The sequence below is a fragment of the Panthera tigris genome, chromosome D4 (assembly GCF_018350195.1).
Source record: "Panthera tigris isolate Pti1 chromosome D4, P.tigris_Pti1_mat1.1, whole genome shotgun sequence".
In the NCBI taxonomy this organism is placed as follows: Eukaryota; Metazoa; Chordata; class Mammalia; order Carnivora; family Felidae; genus Panthera; species Panthera tigris.
The window spans coordinates 84,757,484-84,775,419 of record NC_056672.1 but is presented as its reverse complement, the minus strand read 5'-3'; the positions used below and the strand labels follow the sequence as shown (position 1 = coordinate 84,775,419).

General features: G+C 57.9%; 1 protein-coding gene and 1 non-coding gene across 3 annotated transcripts in view; both read right to left on the bottom strand.

Moving 5' to 3' along the window:
* Positions 1–515: 515 nt before the first annotated feature.
* Positions 516–17,936, bottom strand: part of LMX1B (LIM homeobox transcription factor 1 beta) — a 79,784-nt gene continuing 62,363 nt past the window's right edge. Inside the window, exons 3-8 of one of the 2 annotated variants that reach the window (XM_042964947.1) lie at positions 6,147–6,379; positions 4,057–4,238; positions 3,796–3,873; positions 3,590–3,656; positions 1,226–1,390; positions 516–915 (exon numbers count right to left, since the gene is read on the bottom strand). In XM_042964947.1, the coding sequence (XP_042820881.1) occupies positions 758–915; positions 1,226–1,390; positions 3,590–3,656; positions 3,796–3,873; positions 4,057–4,238; positions 6,147–6,379 (883 nt within the window). In that variant the 3' untranslated portion in view covers positions 516–757. The remainder of the gene's footprint in view (positions 916–1,225; positions 1,391–3,589; positions 3,657–3,795; positions 3,874–4,056; positions 4,239–6,146; positions 6,380–17,936) is intronic. The other variant, XM_042964948.1, reaches the window with a different exon arrangement.
* Positions 3,258–3,330, bottom strand: TRNAE-CUC. Its single transcript has one exon. It is a non-coding gene; the product is annotated as a tRNA-Glu (tRNA).

Below are 17,936 nucleotides of genomic sequence, written 5' to 3'. Positions count from 1 at the left end.
ATTGCTGTCAGAAGGGGGGTCCCCGCCCCCGTCTGGCCTCTTTCCCCTTCCTGACACGGCCAGGCTGGCCCACAGAGCGCCTCTGCGTCTCTTTTAGCTTATCCACCTATCTGTGTGCGTATCACACGGGTGTGCCTTCGAGTGTGCGTGTTTGCAGGAGAGGCTCAGTCTACCCTCCCCAGGGACTCCCCCTCAGGGCTGTGCCTCAGTGGGCCTGGCACACCTGCCAAGCTCTTCCCCACTTCTGTTCCAGGCTCGGGCTGGGACAGGTGAACCCAGGCTGGCAGGCCTGCCCTTGGAGGTGGGGGAGGTGGGCACCAGCCCAGGGCGCAGGGTCCTACGCTCCTCGCGGGTGACGGGTGCCGCGCGCAGCATCCCTGTCCCGGGGCACGCGCGGGGGCCTTGCCTTGGCCTAGGCCCGGCCTGTGGAGGTTGGCTGGACACAGAGAGGACGTTTAAAAAAATAGAGAGAATTTAAGCTTCCCAAAAAAGAGATGGGTAGGGAGAAGGAGGTGATGGAGGCCGAGGTGGGGCTGGGAGGCGAGTGGCTTTCCGAGACTCTGGGTCCCTGGGGTGACACGGTCTCTGCGGGCAGGATACAGCCCTGCCCAGGCTGCGCCCATCTGCCTGCCCGGCTGGCCCAGGAAAGGGCACCGTATGGCTGTGTGTAGAGTCTGTGCGGGCGGTGGGGCTGGCTGCGGCGGCCGCAGGCCCACCCCAGGACCCTGGCCCAAGCGTCCATGCAGCCAGCTGGCTCTCAGGAGGCGAAGTAGGAACTCTGCATGGAGTAGAGCCGGTCGATGGGGTTCCCCACGCGGGCCTGCAGGGAGCCCACGTCCGAGGAGCCCAAGAAGCAGTCGCTGAGGCTGGTTAAGGAGGTATCGCTGTCGATGTCATGGAAGATGGAGTCGTTCCCTGAGGGTAGAGGGGGCGTCAGGAGCCAGTGCAGGCTGGGGCTCCTGGGGGCCCTGTTGGCCCTGCAGGCTGTGTGGCCAGAGGTGAGGAGGGACAGGATGGCCTGTGGCGGCAGCGCGGGACCAGAGGTGCTGAGGGCCATGGGTGGGGTCGCGAGGGCGCCCCTGGCGTCAGGAGGAGGCAGGTGGGCTGTGTTGGCAGGGCCTGCCTGGGCCCGGGGGTGGGAGGTGGCTGTCATGGCCCCAGGCCTGCCAGGTCAGGCAGCGGGCGGGGGTGGTGCTGGGGCGGGCAGGGGCTGGGGGCGGCTTACCATAGGGGTTCATGTGGTCACCTGGCATTTGGGGCGGCGTGAGGCCCTGCTGGAAGGGGTCGCTGCTGCCGTAGGGGCTCTGCTCCATGGCCACGATCTGCTGTTGTGGGGGGGCCAGCGGCGTGTAGGAGGCCATCATGCCCTCCATGCGACTCGACAGGACCTCTGGGGACAGAGCACACCTTCACCGACCAGCCCTGTCCACCTGATCCTGGAGGTCCCCCCACCCCGGGAGCCCTCACAGATGTACCTTGGGAGTACATCTGTTTACCCATGGACCTCCCTCCCACACAATCCCCCAGTCCAGGGTGCCCACACCGTCCCTCTGACCTCCTCCAGACTTCCCCAGGCTGCTTATGGCCTCCCAGGGCCCGTGAGCCCAGGTATCTGACCCCTGGCCCCTTCCCCAGACACACACTGTAGTTTCCTCTTCAAAAATCAGTTTATCGAAAGCCACAGACCTCCCCATCCCACCTCCTCCCTTCCTCCAGTGGCCTTGCCCTCCAGGAGCTCACCACCTGGCAGAGACAGACATTAAGCAGCCAGTAATCATTCAACATGTGGGTGCAATGAGCTCCCCGCATGTGGGGGCATTAAGGTGGGGCCCATGCCCGGGCCAAAGAGCTTCAGGGAAGGCTTCCTGGAGGAGGCCTACCTCCATATGACTTAAGGAAGCAGCAGGGGTCCAACCATGCTAGGGGGCAGGCATGCCAGGTTGAAGGGCAGCAAAGGCAGGGAGGGGAGAAACTGCTGGGTCAGAGCAGGGAGCCTGGTGCACAGGGCTCCACTGTTGAGAACGAGAGAAGGCCAGGGGTGGGAAGGAAGATGGCTCCTTCGGGGGCCCAAGCTGAGTGTGGGTTTTCCCTGAGGCTCTAGGAAGTCAGGGAAGGGTCTCAGCCAGGGAGGGGCAGGCTGGAGGCCGGAGGCAGAGACCACTGAGGAAGTGGAGGGAGGGTCTGGGGTCCCTGTAAGGTGAATGTAGGAATGACAACCCCTGGGAGGAGCATGAGGGACATGGGACAAGAAAACCACCGCCTTACTTGGCAACCGAGCAGATACAGCAAATGGAGGACAGGAAGGTCAGAGGTGACTCCCGGTTACTGGCGTGGCCACCGGGTACGGAGTGGTGCCATTTGCTGAGATGGGGTGGGGAGGAGGAGGGGGTGTTGTGCGGATGGGGTGGCAGGGTGCTGTGTGGAGTACAGTATGGGCTGTGATGAGCTCAAGGCGGACTGTGGAACATTCTCCGGGAGGCTACATCTCAGGGGCAGCTGGGAACACTGAAAGGTGTGACATAGCTCAGGAGGTGGCTGGGAGACCAGAGACAGTGGCTATAGCCCCAGGAGGCCAGGCTGTCTTGGGAAAGGCGGCAGAGGCGGCAGAGGAATAACAGGGCTCCAAGGCTCAGATGCAGCCGGGGACACTGGCCTGGCCCTGAGTCCTGAGTAGGAGGGGCCGCCCCCTAGTACCCTAGCATCTGCCCTGGAGTCCCAGTCTCACCTGGGAACAGGCAGCTCTAGGGCCCCGACTCTACTAGGGCAGTCCCAGGAAGATCTCCGTGCCCTCCCTTCAAGGCTCTGTGTCCCCGTGGGGCTTGGGAAGCCAGCCCCGGCCCAAGAAATGGACACGGCATTTTGGCAAAGCCCAGTGTTCAGGGGCCTGGCCACTGCCCTCAAACTAGCTCCTCGTCACTCAGCAGGAGCCCACCCCCAACTCCTCAATGGCTTGCGGAAGCTCTCTGGAGATTTCTCCGGAGACTTCTGCTAAATTGTAGCATGGGCAGTGGGGTGTATGGTCATGTTAAAGGGGCCGGCTTTGCCCCTTACGAACTGAGAGAACCCAGCAAGTCCCTTGGTCTCGCTGAGCATTGGCGAGCATCGCCGTGACAATGCCCTTCCCCTCGTGGGTCTGTGGGAGTGAAGTGAGGCAGAGCGTGGCCAGAGGTGAGAAAGGTGCCTGGCACAGCGTGAAGGTGAGAGATGGTTGCAGATTTGTGGTTGTTTTTTCTGTTTGTTTTTTTAAGTAAGCACTATGCCCAACGTGGGGCTTGAACTCACGACCCTGAGATTGAGAGTCGCGTGCTCTACCAACTGAGCCAGCCAGGCATCTCAGATGGCTGCAGTTTTGACTTTGAAAATTCTGCCACCCCTGTGGGCCGCCCACCCTGCCATCCCTCCTCCTGCATTCTGCCCGTGGTCCCCACCGCCTCTCTTGATCTCACCAGGTTCCAAGGTAGCAGTTCCCTGAGCCCTGATCGCCACCACCACCCCACCCCCCCGCCCCCGGAAGGTGTCGGCTGGGGGGCTGGGGGGATCTCATTACCAGAGGCTGAGCCTGGGCCCCAGTGCCCTGGCCCCGGCTCACCTTGGCCCAGCCGCTGGGAGTTCTGCTGTTCCTGCTGCTGCTGGTGCCGCCGCGCCAACTTCTTCATCTGCGGGGAACACAGGTCGTGCCAGTCCCTGCCCCCCTGCCCCCCCCCTCCGTTCATTCCCAGCACCTCCCATCAGGACCCTGTCTTCTGCCCGCACCCCTGCTCCATCCCTGCCCAGCGGGGGTAAGCGGCCTCTCACCTTGGCTCTTTGGTTCTGAAACCAGACCTGGACCACACGCACGCTGAGGCCCGTCTCCGCCGCCAGAGTCTCTCGGACCTGCCCGGATGGACGGACACAGATCAGGCCGGGGGTGGGGGTGGGGCGCATGGGGCTTGGGGAACTGTGGGTTGGCGGGGAGGTTCAGGGAGGTCCCCGTCCCCAGCAAGAGCGGTAGGGGCATTGTCTGGGAGGGCAGCGGGTGTGGGGTGTCAGCCCCGCCCCACCCCGGGGGCCCCTCACCTTTCGGCAGGGCTTGGAGGACACCTCAAAGGAGGCCTTGAAGGCTCTTCGCTGCTGCGTGGTGAGGATGGTCCGGGGTCGCTTGGGCCTCCGGGGGTCCTTCCCGTCGTCCCCACTGCCCTTGCTCTGGCTGCCCTGCCCCTTGGCTGGCTTCATGTCTCCATCCTCGTCCTCACTCTTCACTGTGGTGGACATACCCGGCCCGTCAGCTTTGTACAAGGGTCTCAGCCTTGTACCCGTAGGCAATCTGTTGCCTGGCGGGATCCCATTACTTCCAGCCAACACCCGCCAGGGCTGGCTCCAGGGACTCCGGAGACCCCAGCCCAGCATGTCAGCCTTACAGAAAACTCGTTCCCACTGCCCTCGCCCAAGGCCAGCGGGCCCCAGGACCCAGGGAGAAAACTCTGGGGAACCTTCTTCCTTGAAGCTTCTAGGGACTAAGAGATGTCAGGTGATGACATACCCCAGACATTCTCACACAGGAGTATTCATGACCACAGAATACATACCCCCCCCCATGGAGTTACACACTCAACCACCTGCATATGTGCACGCACACTGGCACGTGGGCCCACGGAGACCTGGGTGCATGCAACTCGAAGACATATTCACACACACACACACACACACACGCACACACACACACACATACACAGGTGCATGCTCATAGGTGGACACATACAGGCATGCACACACCTGAACAGGCACACACACACACACGCAGAGGCACGTGTATTCACCCAGAGACACACCCGCACCCACCATGCACACGCGGCCCCTTCCATGCCCCAGAGTTGTGGGCCTCGGAGATGCCAGCCCCAGATGGACACCACGTGCTTCCTGCTGCCCCTGAGTCTGAACTGGCCTCCTTTTCCCAGGCCCATCTTCCTCAGAGCATGAGCCCCTGTGGAGGGGGTGGATCTCTTTCCTCCAAGAGCCCCTCCCAGGCCTGATAGGAATGGGTCCATGGCACCCGGTCAGTGTCTGGTCTGCCATGAGTCCAGGCAGCCTCCACGGTGCCCTGCCCATGGGTGGACAGAGGGACAGACAGATAGGGGGCTCACTACTTCCTCCAAGGGCCCCCACAGTAACAAAGCGAGATGGGCAGGTCTTGTGACCGTGGGCTCTAGGTCACCCTAGGTTGCCCCGGCTCAGCAGCCCAGGGTATCTCCTCTCCAAGCCCTCTGTTCCAATCCTCCCCCACTACCCTGGAATGACACAGCACCAGCCTTCTCCCTAGCTTTTCCCTTCCAAGACTCATTCCTCCTTTCCCGTACCTGCCCTTCTGCCAGGAGGGCTCTAAGCTGGCACAGTCCTTTTGGAGGCTGGAGCAGAGTAGAGGGGTGCCTTCATCCTGGGAAACAGGGTCTTTCCCTGCACCACCGAGGGACCCCACCCAGCTGGGAAATGACAGCTCAGGCTGCTGCTCCCCACTGATGAAGGACGCACCAGGTCCCTGCCTCTCGGCCACCACCAGCCTGCAGGCCTGGTGCTGGCAGAGACGCCTGTGGTGCTGTGCCATGGCGGGGGCCACGGCAAGGACAAGAGAGGGTGAGGGCGGTGGGCCGGAGAGCAGGGTATGTGCGTGTGTGTGCAGGTGTGTAAACCGCAATACAGTGAGCAGGTGGATAAACGGGTGTGTGGCCACACGCAGAGCTGCTCAGTGTGCGTGTGATGTGCGTGCTGGGTCATGCGTGTGCATGTATGCGTGTTTAAGTGGACATGCACGTGTGTGTTCCTGAGTGTGGGCTTGTGCGTGTGTGGGCATCTAAGCACATGTGTCCATATATATATACTCCTGGGCCTGGGTATCCACACATGCATTTTATGTGCTTTGTGTGTGTGTGTGTGTGTGTGTGTGTGTGTGTGTGTGGTCATACGCACATACACCGGTGCACAACACACGTGGTAGTGTCCATATGTGCATCTGTGCGCCCGGGGACATGCACACACATTAGTGGCAGGTAACGGCATGCGGTCACGTCAGTGCCACGTGCACCGGATGTGGGTGCACCGTCTGTGTAGCTCAGGTCCTTTGCCGGCAGGGGCCCCTCCCTGCCGCCTGCCCCCCAGCTCCAGCCGTGGCTCACCGGAGTCGGACTCGTCGGGGCTCACGGAGCTGAGCAGGTCCTTCTCCTTCTCGTAGTCACCCTTGCACAGCAGCTGGCCCTCCTTGAGCACAAACTCGTCGCCCTTGCGGAGCTGCCGCTCACACACACAGCAGCAGAAGCAGCCCAGGTGGTACACACACTCCAGTGCCCGCATCACAAACTCCGTGGGGGCGATCTTCTCCATGCAGCCGCTGCACTTGGCTGCGAAGAGCCTGCAGGGGTACAATGTGGGCGCATTGGCTAGGCTCGGGGGTCCCTCCCGGAGGCCACTGCCCATCCAGGGCTGGCCTCTCCCTCCTGCCACCCTGGCCTTCCACCCCAGGCAGGAGAGGCCCACCCTGGGCACAGAGCCAGACAGCGGGAGGCCCTGCAGCCCTCCTCCACTGGCTCCCAGGGCCCTGGTGGCCCCAGGGTGGGCGCTGGGCATCCTGCCCAGAGATGCGCTCCCTAGGTGTGTCAGCTCAGGGTCTTTCCTGCTCAGAGACACAGTGGCCACTAGAGGGCAGAGCATAAGGTCGGTCTCAACCTTCTCCGAGAGCCAGGTGGTTCCTGCCCTGAAAAGGGCAGGCTGGTCTACCCTCACCCCAGAACCTGCTCCGCTTCCTCCTTGCTTGCCCCTCTCTCCCACATCCAAGCAACCAACTCACCACCCAAGTGAGGCCCCTCCTCTCCTGCCTGAGCAGCTGCCCTAGTCCCCATCCTGGGCTCCTGGCCCCTCTGACCCTTCAAACTCACCCCCCAGGATAAGAGCCAGAGGGAGCTGTCTGCAACACACATCTGCTCATGCTGTTTCCCTGCTCCACGCTCTTCCATGACTCCCTGGTGCCTCAAGGCCCTTTACATCCTGCCTCTCTCTCTGTCTTTGCTCCCCCAGGCCATGGCCCCGTGCAACAGCCTGCAATTTCTCCAGGCCACCTTCACACTGGCCTTTCAACATGTTCTTTCTCTGCCCCTCAGCTGAGCTGACACCTGCTTATGCCTCATTTCAGCTTAAGTATCTTTATCACACGCAGAAATTCACTGAGCATGTACAGTGTGCCAGCCGCTGTTCTCAGCACTCTGTAGGCAGAAATGCATTTAATCTTTGCAACAACGCTGTGAGACAGGAGCGAACACGGATCCCATCTTAGAGATAGGGAAACTGAGGTGCCGAGAGGCGGAGTCACTTGCTCAGGGTCCCATGGTAGTAAGTGATGGGGCCGACTCGGAGCCCGGGCCTGATCCAGCCCCTCCATGACGAAGCGGACCCATCTTCCATCTCTGGAGACAAAGCCAGGCGGGGGTCTCCATGCCTCCAGCCAGCGTGGGCAGAAAGGTCTGAGCAGCATGGCCCCTCCCCTGCCCTCACCTACTGACCGCTCCTCCCGGCTCCCTCCTCCCCGTCACGTGCCCTGCTCTGTGGGAACTCAGCCTCAACAACACTTTGATGGAAAAATTTATGAAGAATCAAATTATTGCTGCTGGGAGGGAATTAAAACCATTTTTCATTCCCCACGTCCCTGGGCCACGTCTGCGGGCGCCACCCTGGGAGCGCTGTGCACATCCCATCCCTCTTTATGGCCCGCCATCACAGGCACGGATTACAGCTGCAATTCTCTACTAATCGGTTCTGGAACAGAAACGGCCATAAATGCAAGGCACTCGGCCTGCCTCCCTTCCCGGGGCTGCCATCAGCACCGCCCACGACGAGCGAGTGGGGCGCGGTGGACGGGGCCAATCCGAGGTCTGCCTGCTGCCCTGGCACTGGCCAGGGCACTCAAATTGGGGGCATCCCCAGCAACCCCGTGCCACCCGCCTCTGTGCTACTGAGCGGGCTCCTACTCATCCTGCAGTGCCCAACTCCAAGGCCACCTCCTCTGGGAAGCCTTCTTTGATGTCCCAGTCAGGGAAAGTAGCCTCCTGTGTGCTCACATGAGATTCCCTCAGGCCTCAGTTCCCTCTACTGTGAAACAGAGATGTCAACAGGACCTCCCTCAAAGGGCTGTTGTCAGGAGTCAATGATACTGAGCGTGTAACTTGGTAAATGAATATCACATCACAGTGACTGCACGTGTCAGCTTCCAACTCTTATAGGGGTTCCAAAGGCAGGACCTGGTTCTACATGATCCTCAAGGAGGGCTCGGTGAGTGTTTGCAAAGCAGGTGAGTGAAGGCTTGGGGTGGGCTGAGGCTCAGGCCAGGCTGTCAGCTGCAGGCAGCTGGGGCCCCACTAGCCCACACAGTACGTGGCTTTGCAAGGGGAACATGAGCTGGATTTCAGCTCCGATTTGGCTCTTTGGCTGGATTCCTTTGTTCAGGGTACAACCTACCCAACTGTCCATGGCAGCCTCAAGCAGAGGCCCCTAGTAATCTGGCTGGGTGTCCAGCTCTGCCAAGGTGCTGGGGAAGGAGCCACGTTTCCACAACCTGATGCTCTGATGTGGACGATGCTTCTGCCCTGCCCCCCTCACTGTCCCTCAGTCCCCTCCCCACACTTCGACCTCCTGATCTAGGTGCCATGTTAAGTTCTGCAGCCTGGCCCCAGTGGCCTATGAGCAGACAGGCACCGGCTGCATCTCTGTGCCGGCATGGCAGGGCCGGGGTCCCAGGCCAGGGTCGGCACACCTCGGGCGTCTCCCAGACGGGAGGCCCTCTTAGGTAGGGGAGGAGGGCAGCAGGAGAGGTGACCCGCATTTGCAGGCACTGCCACCATGCAAGCTGCATTCAGAACATCCGTGCTAATGCCTTGGCAGCAGGGGGTCGATTGCTACTTTCTCCAAACTCATCAACACAATCTATTATTAATACTTCTCCAAAGGCTCAGTGCCGCCATTACGGAGGCAGCGCCAGCCACTCGGGGCATCATCTGTTATCTAGATTGCAAAAACTCGGGATATAAAACAAACTGCGCACACTTTATAAACGGAATGTGCCATCCTTTTGGTCTCCAAGCATCTCTCCACCCAATAAAACATCAGGGGGGGATGCATGAAATACTCGCTCCCAATTATGGGGCTGCCTTTGTCTACGGGAGCCGGAGTGAGTGCTAAGAACGCATGTGTGGGAGGGGTTGGGGGCACCAGCGGGGTCCCCTCCTCTCTGTGAGCCTCCCTCCTGCCCTCGACCCCTCCCGTCATGAAGGGCCGGTGGAACGGGCCATTGAGAAGCGGTCCCAGCCACAGGCCAGTGGCAGGGGCATTGGATGGACTTGGTTTCAACGCTCAGTTCCACCACTTCCTGACTAGTGACTGCACAAGTAATTTCTGCTCTCTGAGCCTCAGTTTACTGATCTGTATAATGGGCTCAACAACACTGCCCGCTTCTCCATGTGAAGATGCAGCGAGTTTTCAGTGTAAAAGCCGTGAACATAGAGGGAGAGGTCAGTGAGCTGAGCAGGCCTTTTGAGGCCAGGAGTGGGCCTCTCCAGGAATGCCGCACAGAGGCTGCAAATACCGACAGAGATAGAGTTGCTCTGGCTGAGAAGCTCTGAGCCTTCCTGCCCCACAGGGGCCCTGAAGCCTGATGCAAAAGAAAGGCCCTGCCAGCACCCAAGGCACTAGATCTGGAGCCCAGGTCATGATCTCAATCCCGACTCAGCCACTCACCGTCTCTGTGACCTGGGGCAAGTCTGGGTCTGTGTCCTCACCTGCAAGACGGGGACAATAGTTCTCACTCCCCAGAACTGTGCAGGGGGTTCCAGATGGGTGTACTTCTGTTACCACACTTGGGCCAACAGGCTAGGATGGGGCAGGCCTGGGGGTGTGAGGGGATGGTGGGGGTGCCACGGAGAGGCTCCGAAGCTCTGGTTCCACCTGTGGCTTCCCCTCCAGCTGTCTGGCCCTCTTGGTGCCAATCCCCTGGCCCAGGCTCCTCCCCCAGTCTAGAAGCTCCAAATCCAGAGGGCACCTTTATGACCACACCACAGACACACAGGCTCACTGGCAACCCACAACCCCATTGTCCATGTAAACTGCCAATCCTTTCCTCCTGCTGTCCCTAGTGTCTAGAACACCATTCCTCCCACTCCCGACCTCTGACAACCAAACATCTGTGTATTCTGAAGGATTTAGCTTAGATATCCCTTCCTCCAGGAAGCCCCCCTTCTTCTCTCCAGTCTCAGATATCCACCTCACTGAGCTGCTCATCCTCACACCCCCTCCCCATTGTAGTATTTATCCTGAGGACTCCACTTGATCAGTTTCCCGGTCCACTTTCCCCAGGATCACCTGTCTTCCGGGCTGAGCACAAGGCCCCGTGTACACTAAGGTGAGCAAATGTTTGTGGAATGAACACTGAACCAACCAATACAGTCTGGTCCCACCTGTGAGGTAGGGCAACTTGGTCCCCAGCCCCAACCCAGTCCGATGGGGGCACCCACCACCTGCCCTGGGAAGACAGTGTTTGTGCTGGGGGTGGGGGGGCGGGGAGGGCACTGCTGGGGCGGGCAGCCCAGGGTTCTACCCTGGCTCCGTAACTTCTTCCCAGTGTGAATTTGATCAAGACATTTAACCTCTCTGAGCCTCAGTTTCTTCATTTAAGAAACGGGAATGGTGGTACCTACCTACAGGGTTGTGAGAAGGCCCTACTGCACGTAAAGCCCTTGGCCCTATGCCAGCATGAAGAAGGCACCCCACAGAACAGCCATCTGCCTTTCTCTTGTTCCTTATTGTCCTTATTGTCGCCCTCACCGGGTCTCCGCCACTCCTGGGAGCAGCTTTCCTGACACCAGGTTTACAGGTCCCAACCAAACCTCCCTGTCATGACCACCCTGGGTTCTGGGGCCTTCTAGCTTCTGTCTGGCCTGAGCTGGACAGAGCACTCCCGGCTCAGTTCTCTGTGTGCCTGTCTCACCAATGTGAATGAACTCAATTACCATCACCTGCATCACCTCATTAAGTCCTTGAAGAACCCTAAAAGGAAGACACTGTTTCCATTCCCGTTTTACAGAAGAGTACACGAAAGTGCAGAGGGCAGGTTCAAGGTCACACGAGTCACAAGGTCACAAGCACCACCATACACTCCCTCCATGCTTTGTGCATTCAAGTATACTCAAGTGCATTCAAGTGCATTCTGCCCATCATTCACCCTTGTCCTTTGCTGGGGGTGCCATTCCCATGTCTGTCTGCCCTCAGGGCTCTGAATGCCCCAAGTTCTTATTACTCAGCATTGGCCCAGCACCCAGCAGGTGCAGCCGAGTGGGTTTCTCTTAAACCAAACCGAACATCTCCCCGTCACAAACACATCCTCCCTCCGCCAGGATCATCTGTGATTTCGGAGTAAGAAATTCCCTTTTTAGGGACGTCCTTCCCTTGAAGAGTCCCTGGCTGTGAGAACACATCTCCATCTCCTCTGAGTTTTTATTGGTTTATTTGTTTAACGCTCAATTTATTAAATTCATGAAGCTAATAAAACTCCGAAAACCAATTTTTTTCTGGAGCATTTAAACATGGATTACAAATCTGATTAATTAATTTCTCTTAAGCCACTGACAACTGCAGAGAGGCAATGCAGTATATCTGATTCTTTTACCTCCAATAAAACTGGCTTCCTAACGTCCTGGGGACCCTCCAGCCTCTCCTGGCAGGTTTTCAGCCCCAGGTCTCAGACTCCAGAAGCATGTGCATTAGGCTTGGAATCTTGGCTCTGTCACTTCCCAGCACAGGAACCACACACAAGCCTCTTCTCTCTGAGCCTCAGTGGTCCCATCTGTTCAATGGGGATAATGGCTGGGCACCGTGAGGCAGGCACCTCATCATTTCTTCAAGACTTCTGGCATCTGCTCACCACCCTCGAGGAATGGAGGCCCCTCTGTCTCCTCCTCACTATCCTGCCATTCCCATACCCCATCGCTGCATTCTACAGTTTATGCAGCCCCTCACTGGGTCCTCAGTCTCAGAGTGCCCAACAATTTCAGGGTAAGTCCAAAGGCCTCATCAAGGCACTCAAGGCCCTACTCCAGCCCCGTCACACCTGGCTTCAGATCCTCTACTCCAGCTGCCAGGGTTCTTGTTGCTCCCTGAAAACAACAAGTCCTTCCTGCCTCCTGAACACTTAAAATTCCATCTGCCCCCAAAGCCTGTCTTCTTTCTGCCTTTTGCTTCTTGTTGAACTTCTCTTCATCCTTCAAGACCCAATTCCAGGCTGGAAGACCCATCCTTCCTCTGTGAAGCCTTCCCTGAGACCCAGATATTTGTGTGTCTGAAGCCCTCACTGACCCAGAAATCAGAAACTGGGTCTAATTCACATGCACCCATCCCACACTGGGTTCTGGCATTGAGGACGTGACTAGGGAGTGTTTGTTGAATGAACGAATAACCTTATGAGTAATGAAATGGGCAGCGCAGGTAGGACATGAGAACATTGGATACTCTGCTTCCAGAAGTTTGAGAATGCCACCAGGTAGCAAGACAAGTGAACTCACTGCTCTCTCGTCCCATGACCCCCTATACAGCCCGGAGTCCAAAATCCGAACTTCTATGTTGGTTAAGTTTTTTACACACCTCCTGTTGGGCTGGAGTCCAACTGTGCCCTCGTCCCTAGTATACAGGGAAAGCCCTGGGGTGGGAGGGCCATGCCAGTATTAAATGACTCCCCTGACCATAAGTGACCGGGCAAGGCCTGGACACCTAGCTCAAGGTGGGCCAATCCGTTCTCTGTCCCGCGTCCCTATCTCCTGCTCAGCAAGAGCTTTCTGGCTGCCCCCCTGGGCTTAGAGGTGCACTTTCCACATCTCTGGCACCAGCTAAGCGGCCCTGGGCCACTCACATCCCTTTTTTGAGATTCAGTTTCCTCTTCTGTGAAAAGGGGGTATTGATCCTTCCCTCACCTGGTCATTGAGAATCGGTGAGTTTTAACCTGTGTGAGAGGGTCTAGCCCGGTGCCTGGCACAGAGGGCATTTTGGCAAGTGTGCCTCTCACTCCTTCCCCAGTCTGAGTCTCACGATGGTGCTGGGACACGGGCTCTGGAACCTTCTCTTCCTCACCTCCAATTTCATCACGAAGCCCTCAATCACATCATTGGGTCCCTGCTCTCCCCATGTGTCTGTGCCTCTAAGGTGTGTAGGCTTCTGTCAGATCCTTACCGAGGGCCACACTGGGGACCAGGCAGATTTGGGCCTGGTTTGCTTTAGGGTCTCTCCAGGCCCAAATCCCACAGTGCCTGGAAACTCTCCCTCCATGGGGAGGGAACCATAGCCCTCTGGCCCACTGGCTATTCCTTCTCACGTTCACCCAGCAAACACCCAGGGAGGCTGACTTTGAAGCTCTGAGCTCTCAAGCTCATGCGAGATGCTTGAGGAAAGAGGCCAAATCTGGTCCCATGGGGGCTGACACAGCATGACAAGTGCCTTGACAGGGTACACGTGGCAAGCTGGGGGGCACAGAAAGTCATGATGGTTAACCTGGAAGAGGTCTGAGGACTTTCTGGAAAAGCTGGCATGACACACTCGTTCTGAAGGCAGAAGGAATAGTCTGAAGAGTCTGAATCCCAGCTGTGTCACTTACTGTCTGACCTCGGGGCAGGGACCACGGTCCCCGCCTTACAGGCAATCACTAGGATGTGTTTAGCCTCTAGGTGCCACAGGTCCTTCAGAGGCTCGTGGGGAGGATCCCAGGATGGAGTGGTCGCAGAGCGCTCAGGGCAGGCTCGTCTGCAGTAAGCGTTCCAATAGGGGGCCGGCATCATTATTGCTCTAGGGCTGTGATGTCCATGATGATGCCCGTTAAGAGACGAGCTGGAGTTCCGGGGGGGAGTGCCCAGGGGACAGGACCCTAGACACCCCTGGGGGCCCAGCTGCGGCCGCCAGAGTTTGCCTGTCACTTGGAGGAGCCGATGGGGTGAGAGCAGGCAGAGGGAGCCGCCGGGCCTCCTCCCTCCCGACTCGTTGACATCTCCCCCACGTGCCTGCCGCGTCCTTATCATTCCGGGCGTAGCTGTTTTTTATTTTGAGACAAAAAGGGGCCTGTTGATGGGGATCCAACTCAAACCAGCTGCAAACATCTGCTTTGATGCGGCGGCGGCGGCGGGCCAGGCGGGCGGCGGGAGCCGCAGGCAGGGGCCCCGGTGCGCGCGTCAATCACGCGGCTGGAATGCGCGGCGTGGCCGGGCGCTCGGACCGACGGCGGCCGCCGGAGCGCGGGCCTCGCAGGGCCTCTCCGCAGCCTCGCCGCGCCGGGGCCGGGCCTGCAGCGAGGGCTGCCCCGGAGCTTCCTGCGGGCGCGCAGACCCAGCTGTGCCGGCCGCCGGCTCTGAGGCCCTTTGATCCGGGCCTCGGGCACTGTCGGGAGCACACCCCCTCCCCCGCCCCCCTCCCTGGCCGGGGCTGGAGGTCACGGGCCAGGGGCAGGGAGGGACGCGCGCACAGCCGGGAGCCCCCAGGTACCATCCAGGGGCCAGCCTGGCCAGGCAGACACACATTCGGTGAGTGCACACACATTTATGTAATGCCTACTGTGTGCCAGGGACTGTCTAGAGGCTGGAGATAGGGCAGTGAACCAAATGCACTGTTCTTCCCACCCCGATCCCCACTCCCAGCTTCCATTCTAATGGGTGAGGGGACAGGCAACAGATAAACCCGTAGCACTCAGAGTGTAATAACTGGTGACAATATGATGAAGAAAAATGAGCGGGGAGCGCAAAGAGGATGGCCAGGGCTTTTAGGAAGGACAGTCAGAGGCCTTGCTGAGATACCTGGGCCGGGATGGGGGTGGGGGAGTTTCCCAACAGAGGAAACAGCAAATGCAAAGGCCCTGAGGCTGAGTGTATCAGGTGTTGGAGAAGTGACAAGAAGGCCCTCATGGCTAAAGCAGGTGAGTGACAGGAATGGTGGGGGGGGGGGGGGGCGGGGGGGCACTAAGATGTGCAGGTAGAAGCAGGGGGCATATCTTATGGGCCTTTGACTTTGTGGGAGGGTTCTGAGCAGAGGGGGTATGAGATCTGGCTGACATTTGAACCAGATTCCTCAGGCAGCTGTGTGGAGGAGGGGGTGGGAGCAGGGGGATGAGTTGGGAGGTTATCTCAATAATCTGGGCAAGAGATATTGTGTGCTCAGACCCAGGGAGGTGCTGAGAAGCAGTCCGACGTGGGATGCGTTTTGCAGGTAGGCAGGGACACCAGAGGATGGGCAGAGAAAGGATGGACACATGACTTGGGGGCCTGTACAATGGGGAAGGATGGAGTTGCCATTAAATGAAATGGAGACGGAGACCAGGTGGAGGAGGGGAGAATGAGGAGGGTAGTTCCGGACACATTGTGTGTGAGCTGCCTTCTAACAGCCACGTGGATGCATCTAGGGGGCAGCTGCATATATGAGTCTGGAGCTCAGAGAGCGGCCCCGGCTGGAGATACTGTTTGAGAGTTGCCAAGACAGACAGACAGGCGCGCGCGCACACACACACACACACAGACACACACACACACTCCTAAGAGTCAGTTGCTGTGTGCACACGGCTTGGCACCTGATAACTGGCCTCACCTTTGGGGCTATGACCCCTGCAGTGGGTAGAAGCAAGGCCCAGCCTCTGCCTCAGGAGGCTATTTTCCATCCGGGGTACTGGAGCTTCTCTGGGGATCAGACCTCTCCTAGTGACTTCAGGGAGAGACAACGTTGCCAGGCAGGGCAGGTGGAAGGCAGGGCATCATCCCATCCCTCTGGCCATCCTTCCACATGCCCCTTCCTGCCCTGTAGCCTGGGCCAACAGTAGTCAGAGGGTCTGTGGGCTCCAGGCCAGGCCCCAAGCTAAGGGCTTTACCTGTGTTACTTTTATTAACCTTTGACTTGAAGGAGTTGAAGCTCCTCCCTCTTTTTGCTGCCCTTCACTGATGAATTCAATTCACTGATGATTCTTTTCATCATTCTTCCACCTAACATTCGTTGAGCACCTACTATGAGCCAGGCCCTGTGCTGAGCTCACAGTAGGAGCCTTCTCCTCCCACTGGCTCATCAGACCCCTCTAGGCTGATCTCGGGTTCCCTTCACCGAGTCAACGGCTCCTGGGTGCCAAACCCAGCAGTCATAGTCACTGTTATTACTTACTAAAATTTACTATTTCCTACATGCCAGGCCCTGTGCCTTATTTGCACTGACCCATCCCCCATTAGACCCCTTACAGGCAGGCCCTGCCACTCTCTTTCCACAAAGGAGGGAAGTGGTGCTCAGAGAGGGTAACACAGCCGCTCAGCATCAGAGCTGGGATCGAAGCTGGGCAGTGGGGCTCAGGGCTCTTGCTCATTCTCCCGGCATCATTGCATGGCTTCCTGGACCTCCCTGTGCTTGAGTCCCTATCCTGCCTCGGCCTCCACCTCCCTGCCCACCACTCGGAATGGCTGTGCACTTGCTCTGTTAGCTCAGAGCTGCTGGGCCCATGACCTGGGCTGGGAGGTTACAGAGGCCAGGGGCTCACATGCAGGCGGAAGAGGAGAGACTACACCACGGGACGCAGAGGCCTTTGGATTTCTCTCCAGGGTCCCGAGTGGTCAGAATAGACCAGGCCCACAGCCATGTACCCAGCCATGTACCCATGTACCCAGGGCTGCCAGATCCAGGGCAGGGCCTGATGGAAGTGCAACACTGAGGGAGTGGTGGGGGTGGAGAGAGGGAGGGGGCAGGGCTGGAGTCATGGAAGGCTTCCTGGAGGAAGTGGCAATAAGGAATGCAAAGGATAGAAAGGGAGAAGTGGTCAGGCTGGGTTGGGAACAGCAGTGTGCCTGATTCCAGAGTCTGAACTCTGCCCCCTAAACAGGGGCAGAGAAGCAGGGAGACAATTCTGCAAAGGAGAGGTTGAAAAAAAGCAAAGGTATGAAGAAAATGGAGGCCATTTCCAGGGTTAAGGAGACAGTGGGTCAGCCATGTTGGAAGTGAGAAAGAAGGGTCAGGCTGCTAGCCTTAAACGTGGGGCTAAAGAGAACAGGTCAGGTTTCTTTTGTTCCCACTTATCCATCCATCCATCCACCCACTCACTCACATAGTCACTCAGCCTGCTATCCATCCATCTATCCAAGCATCCACCCATCCATCCACCCACCCACCCGCCCAACTATCCACCCATCTCCCACCCAACCACCCTCTCAGTCCATCCAGCCACTGCACCCATGTACGCAATCAACCAGCCAACACATATCCGGGCCCTTGCTCTGTGCCAAATCTCTTCTTGAGAGCAGAAACTGCCTTCTAAGGCTTTTGCTGTAAGACTCGTTGATTCTGTAAGCACTGACCAGACGCGCTGTGCTAGGTGATGAGGAATCAGTGGGGAACAAGACACAGGGGCACTTTTCCTCAGTGAGCTCCTGGTGTAACGGGGAAGAGGGTTTTCCAAGGGAAAGGAGGTCTCAGAAGGAGAAGCCCAAGGAACCACTGGGCAGCCTAACGCTGACTAGCTGACGTTTTGGCCCCATCATTCTGACCCCAAGGATTTGGACCTTCTGGATGCAGCCCACAGCATTTTAATTAGGATTATAACGACATTGATAAACTTCCTTTGAGAAAGTGTTTTCTGGAACGAACTCCATTAAGACAATTTAATTTTTTGATCAATTTTCTTTCCAGCGCCGTTAAATAATTTACAACTTTTTCCTTTGCCATTTTTATTTTCCTGAACTTATTTTCATTGAGATAAATTATTTCCCATGAAGAATTTTCAATAAAGTTTTGCTTTACCATCAGGTCTGTGCTACAACTGCATCTTCCTGATTGGCAAGATCTGACTCTGGTGAATCTGTAGCCGGTGACGCGGATTACCATGGGTGGTGTCACCGTTGCCAGCTGTATTTAGTGCTGGTTAATTTACCTACTCA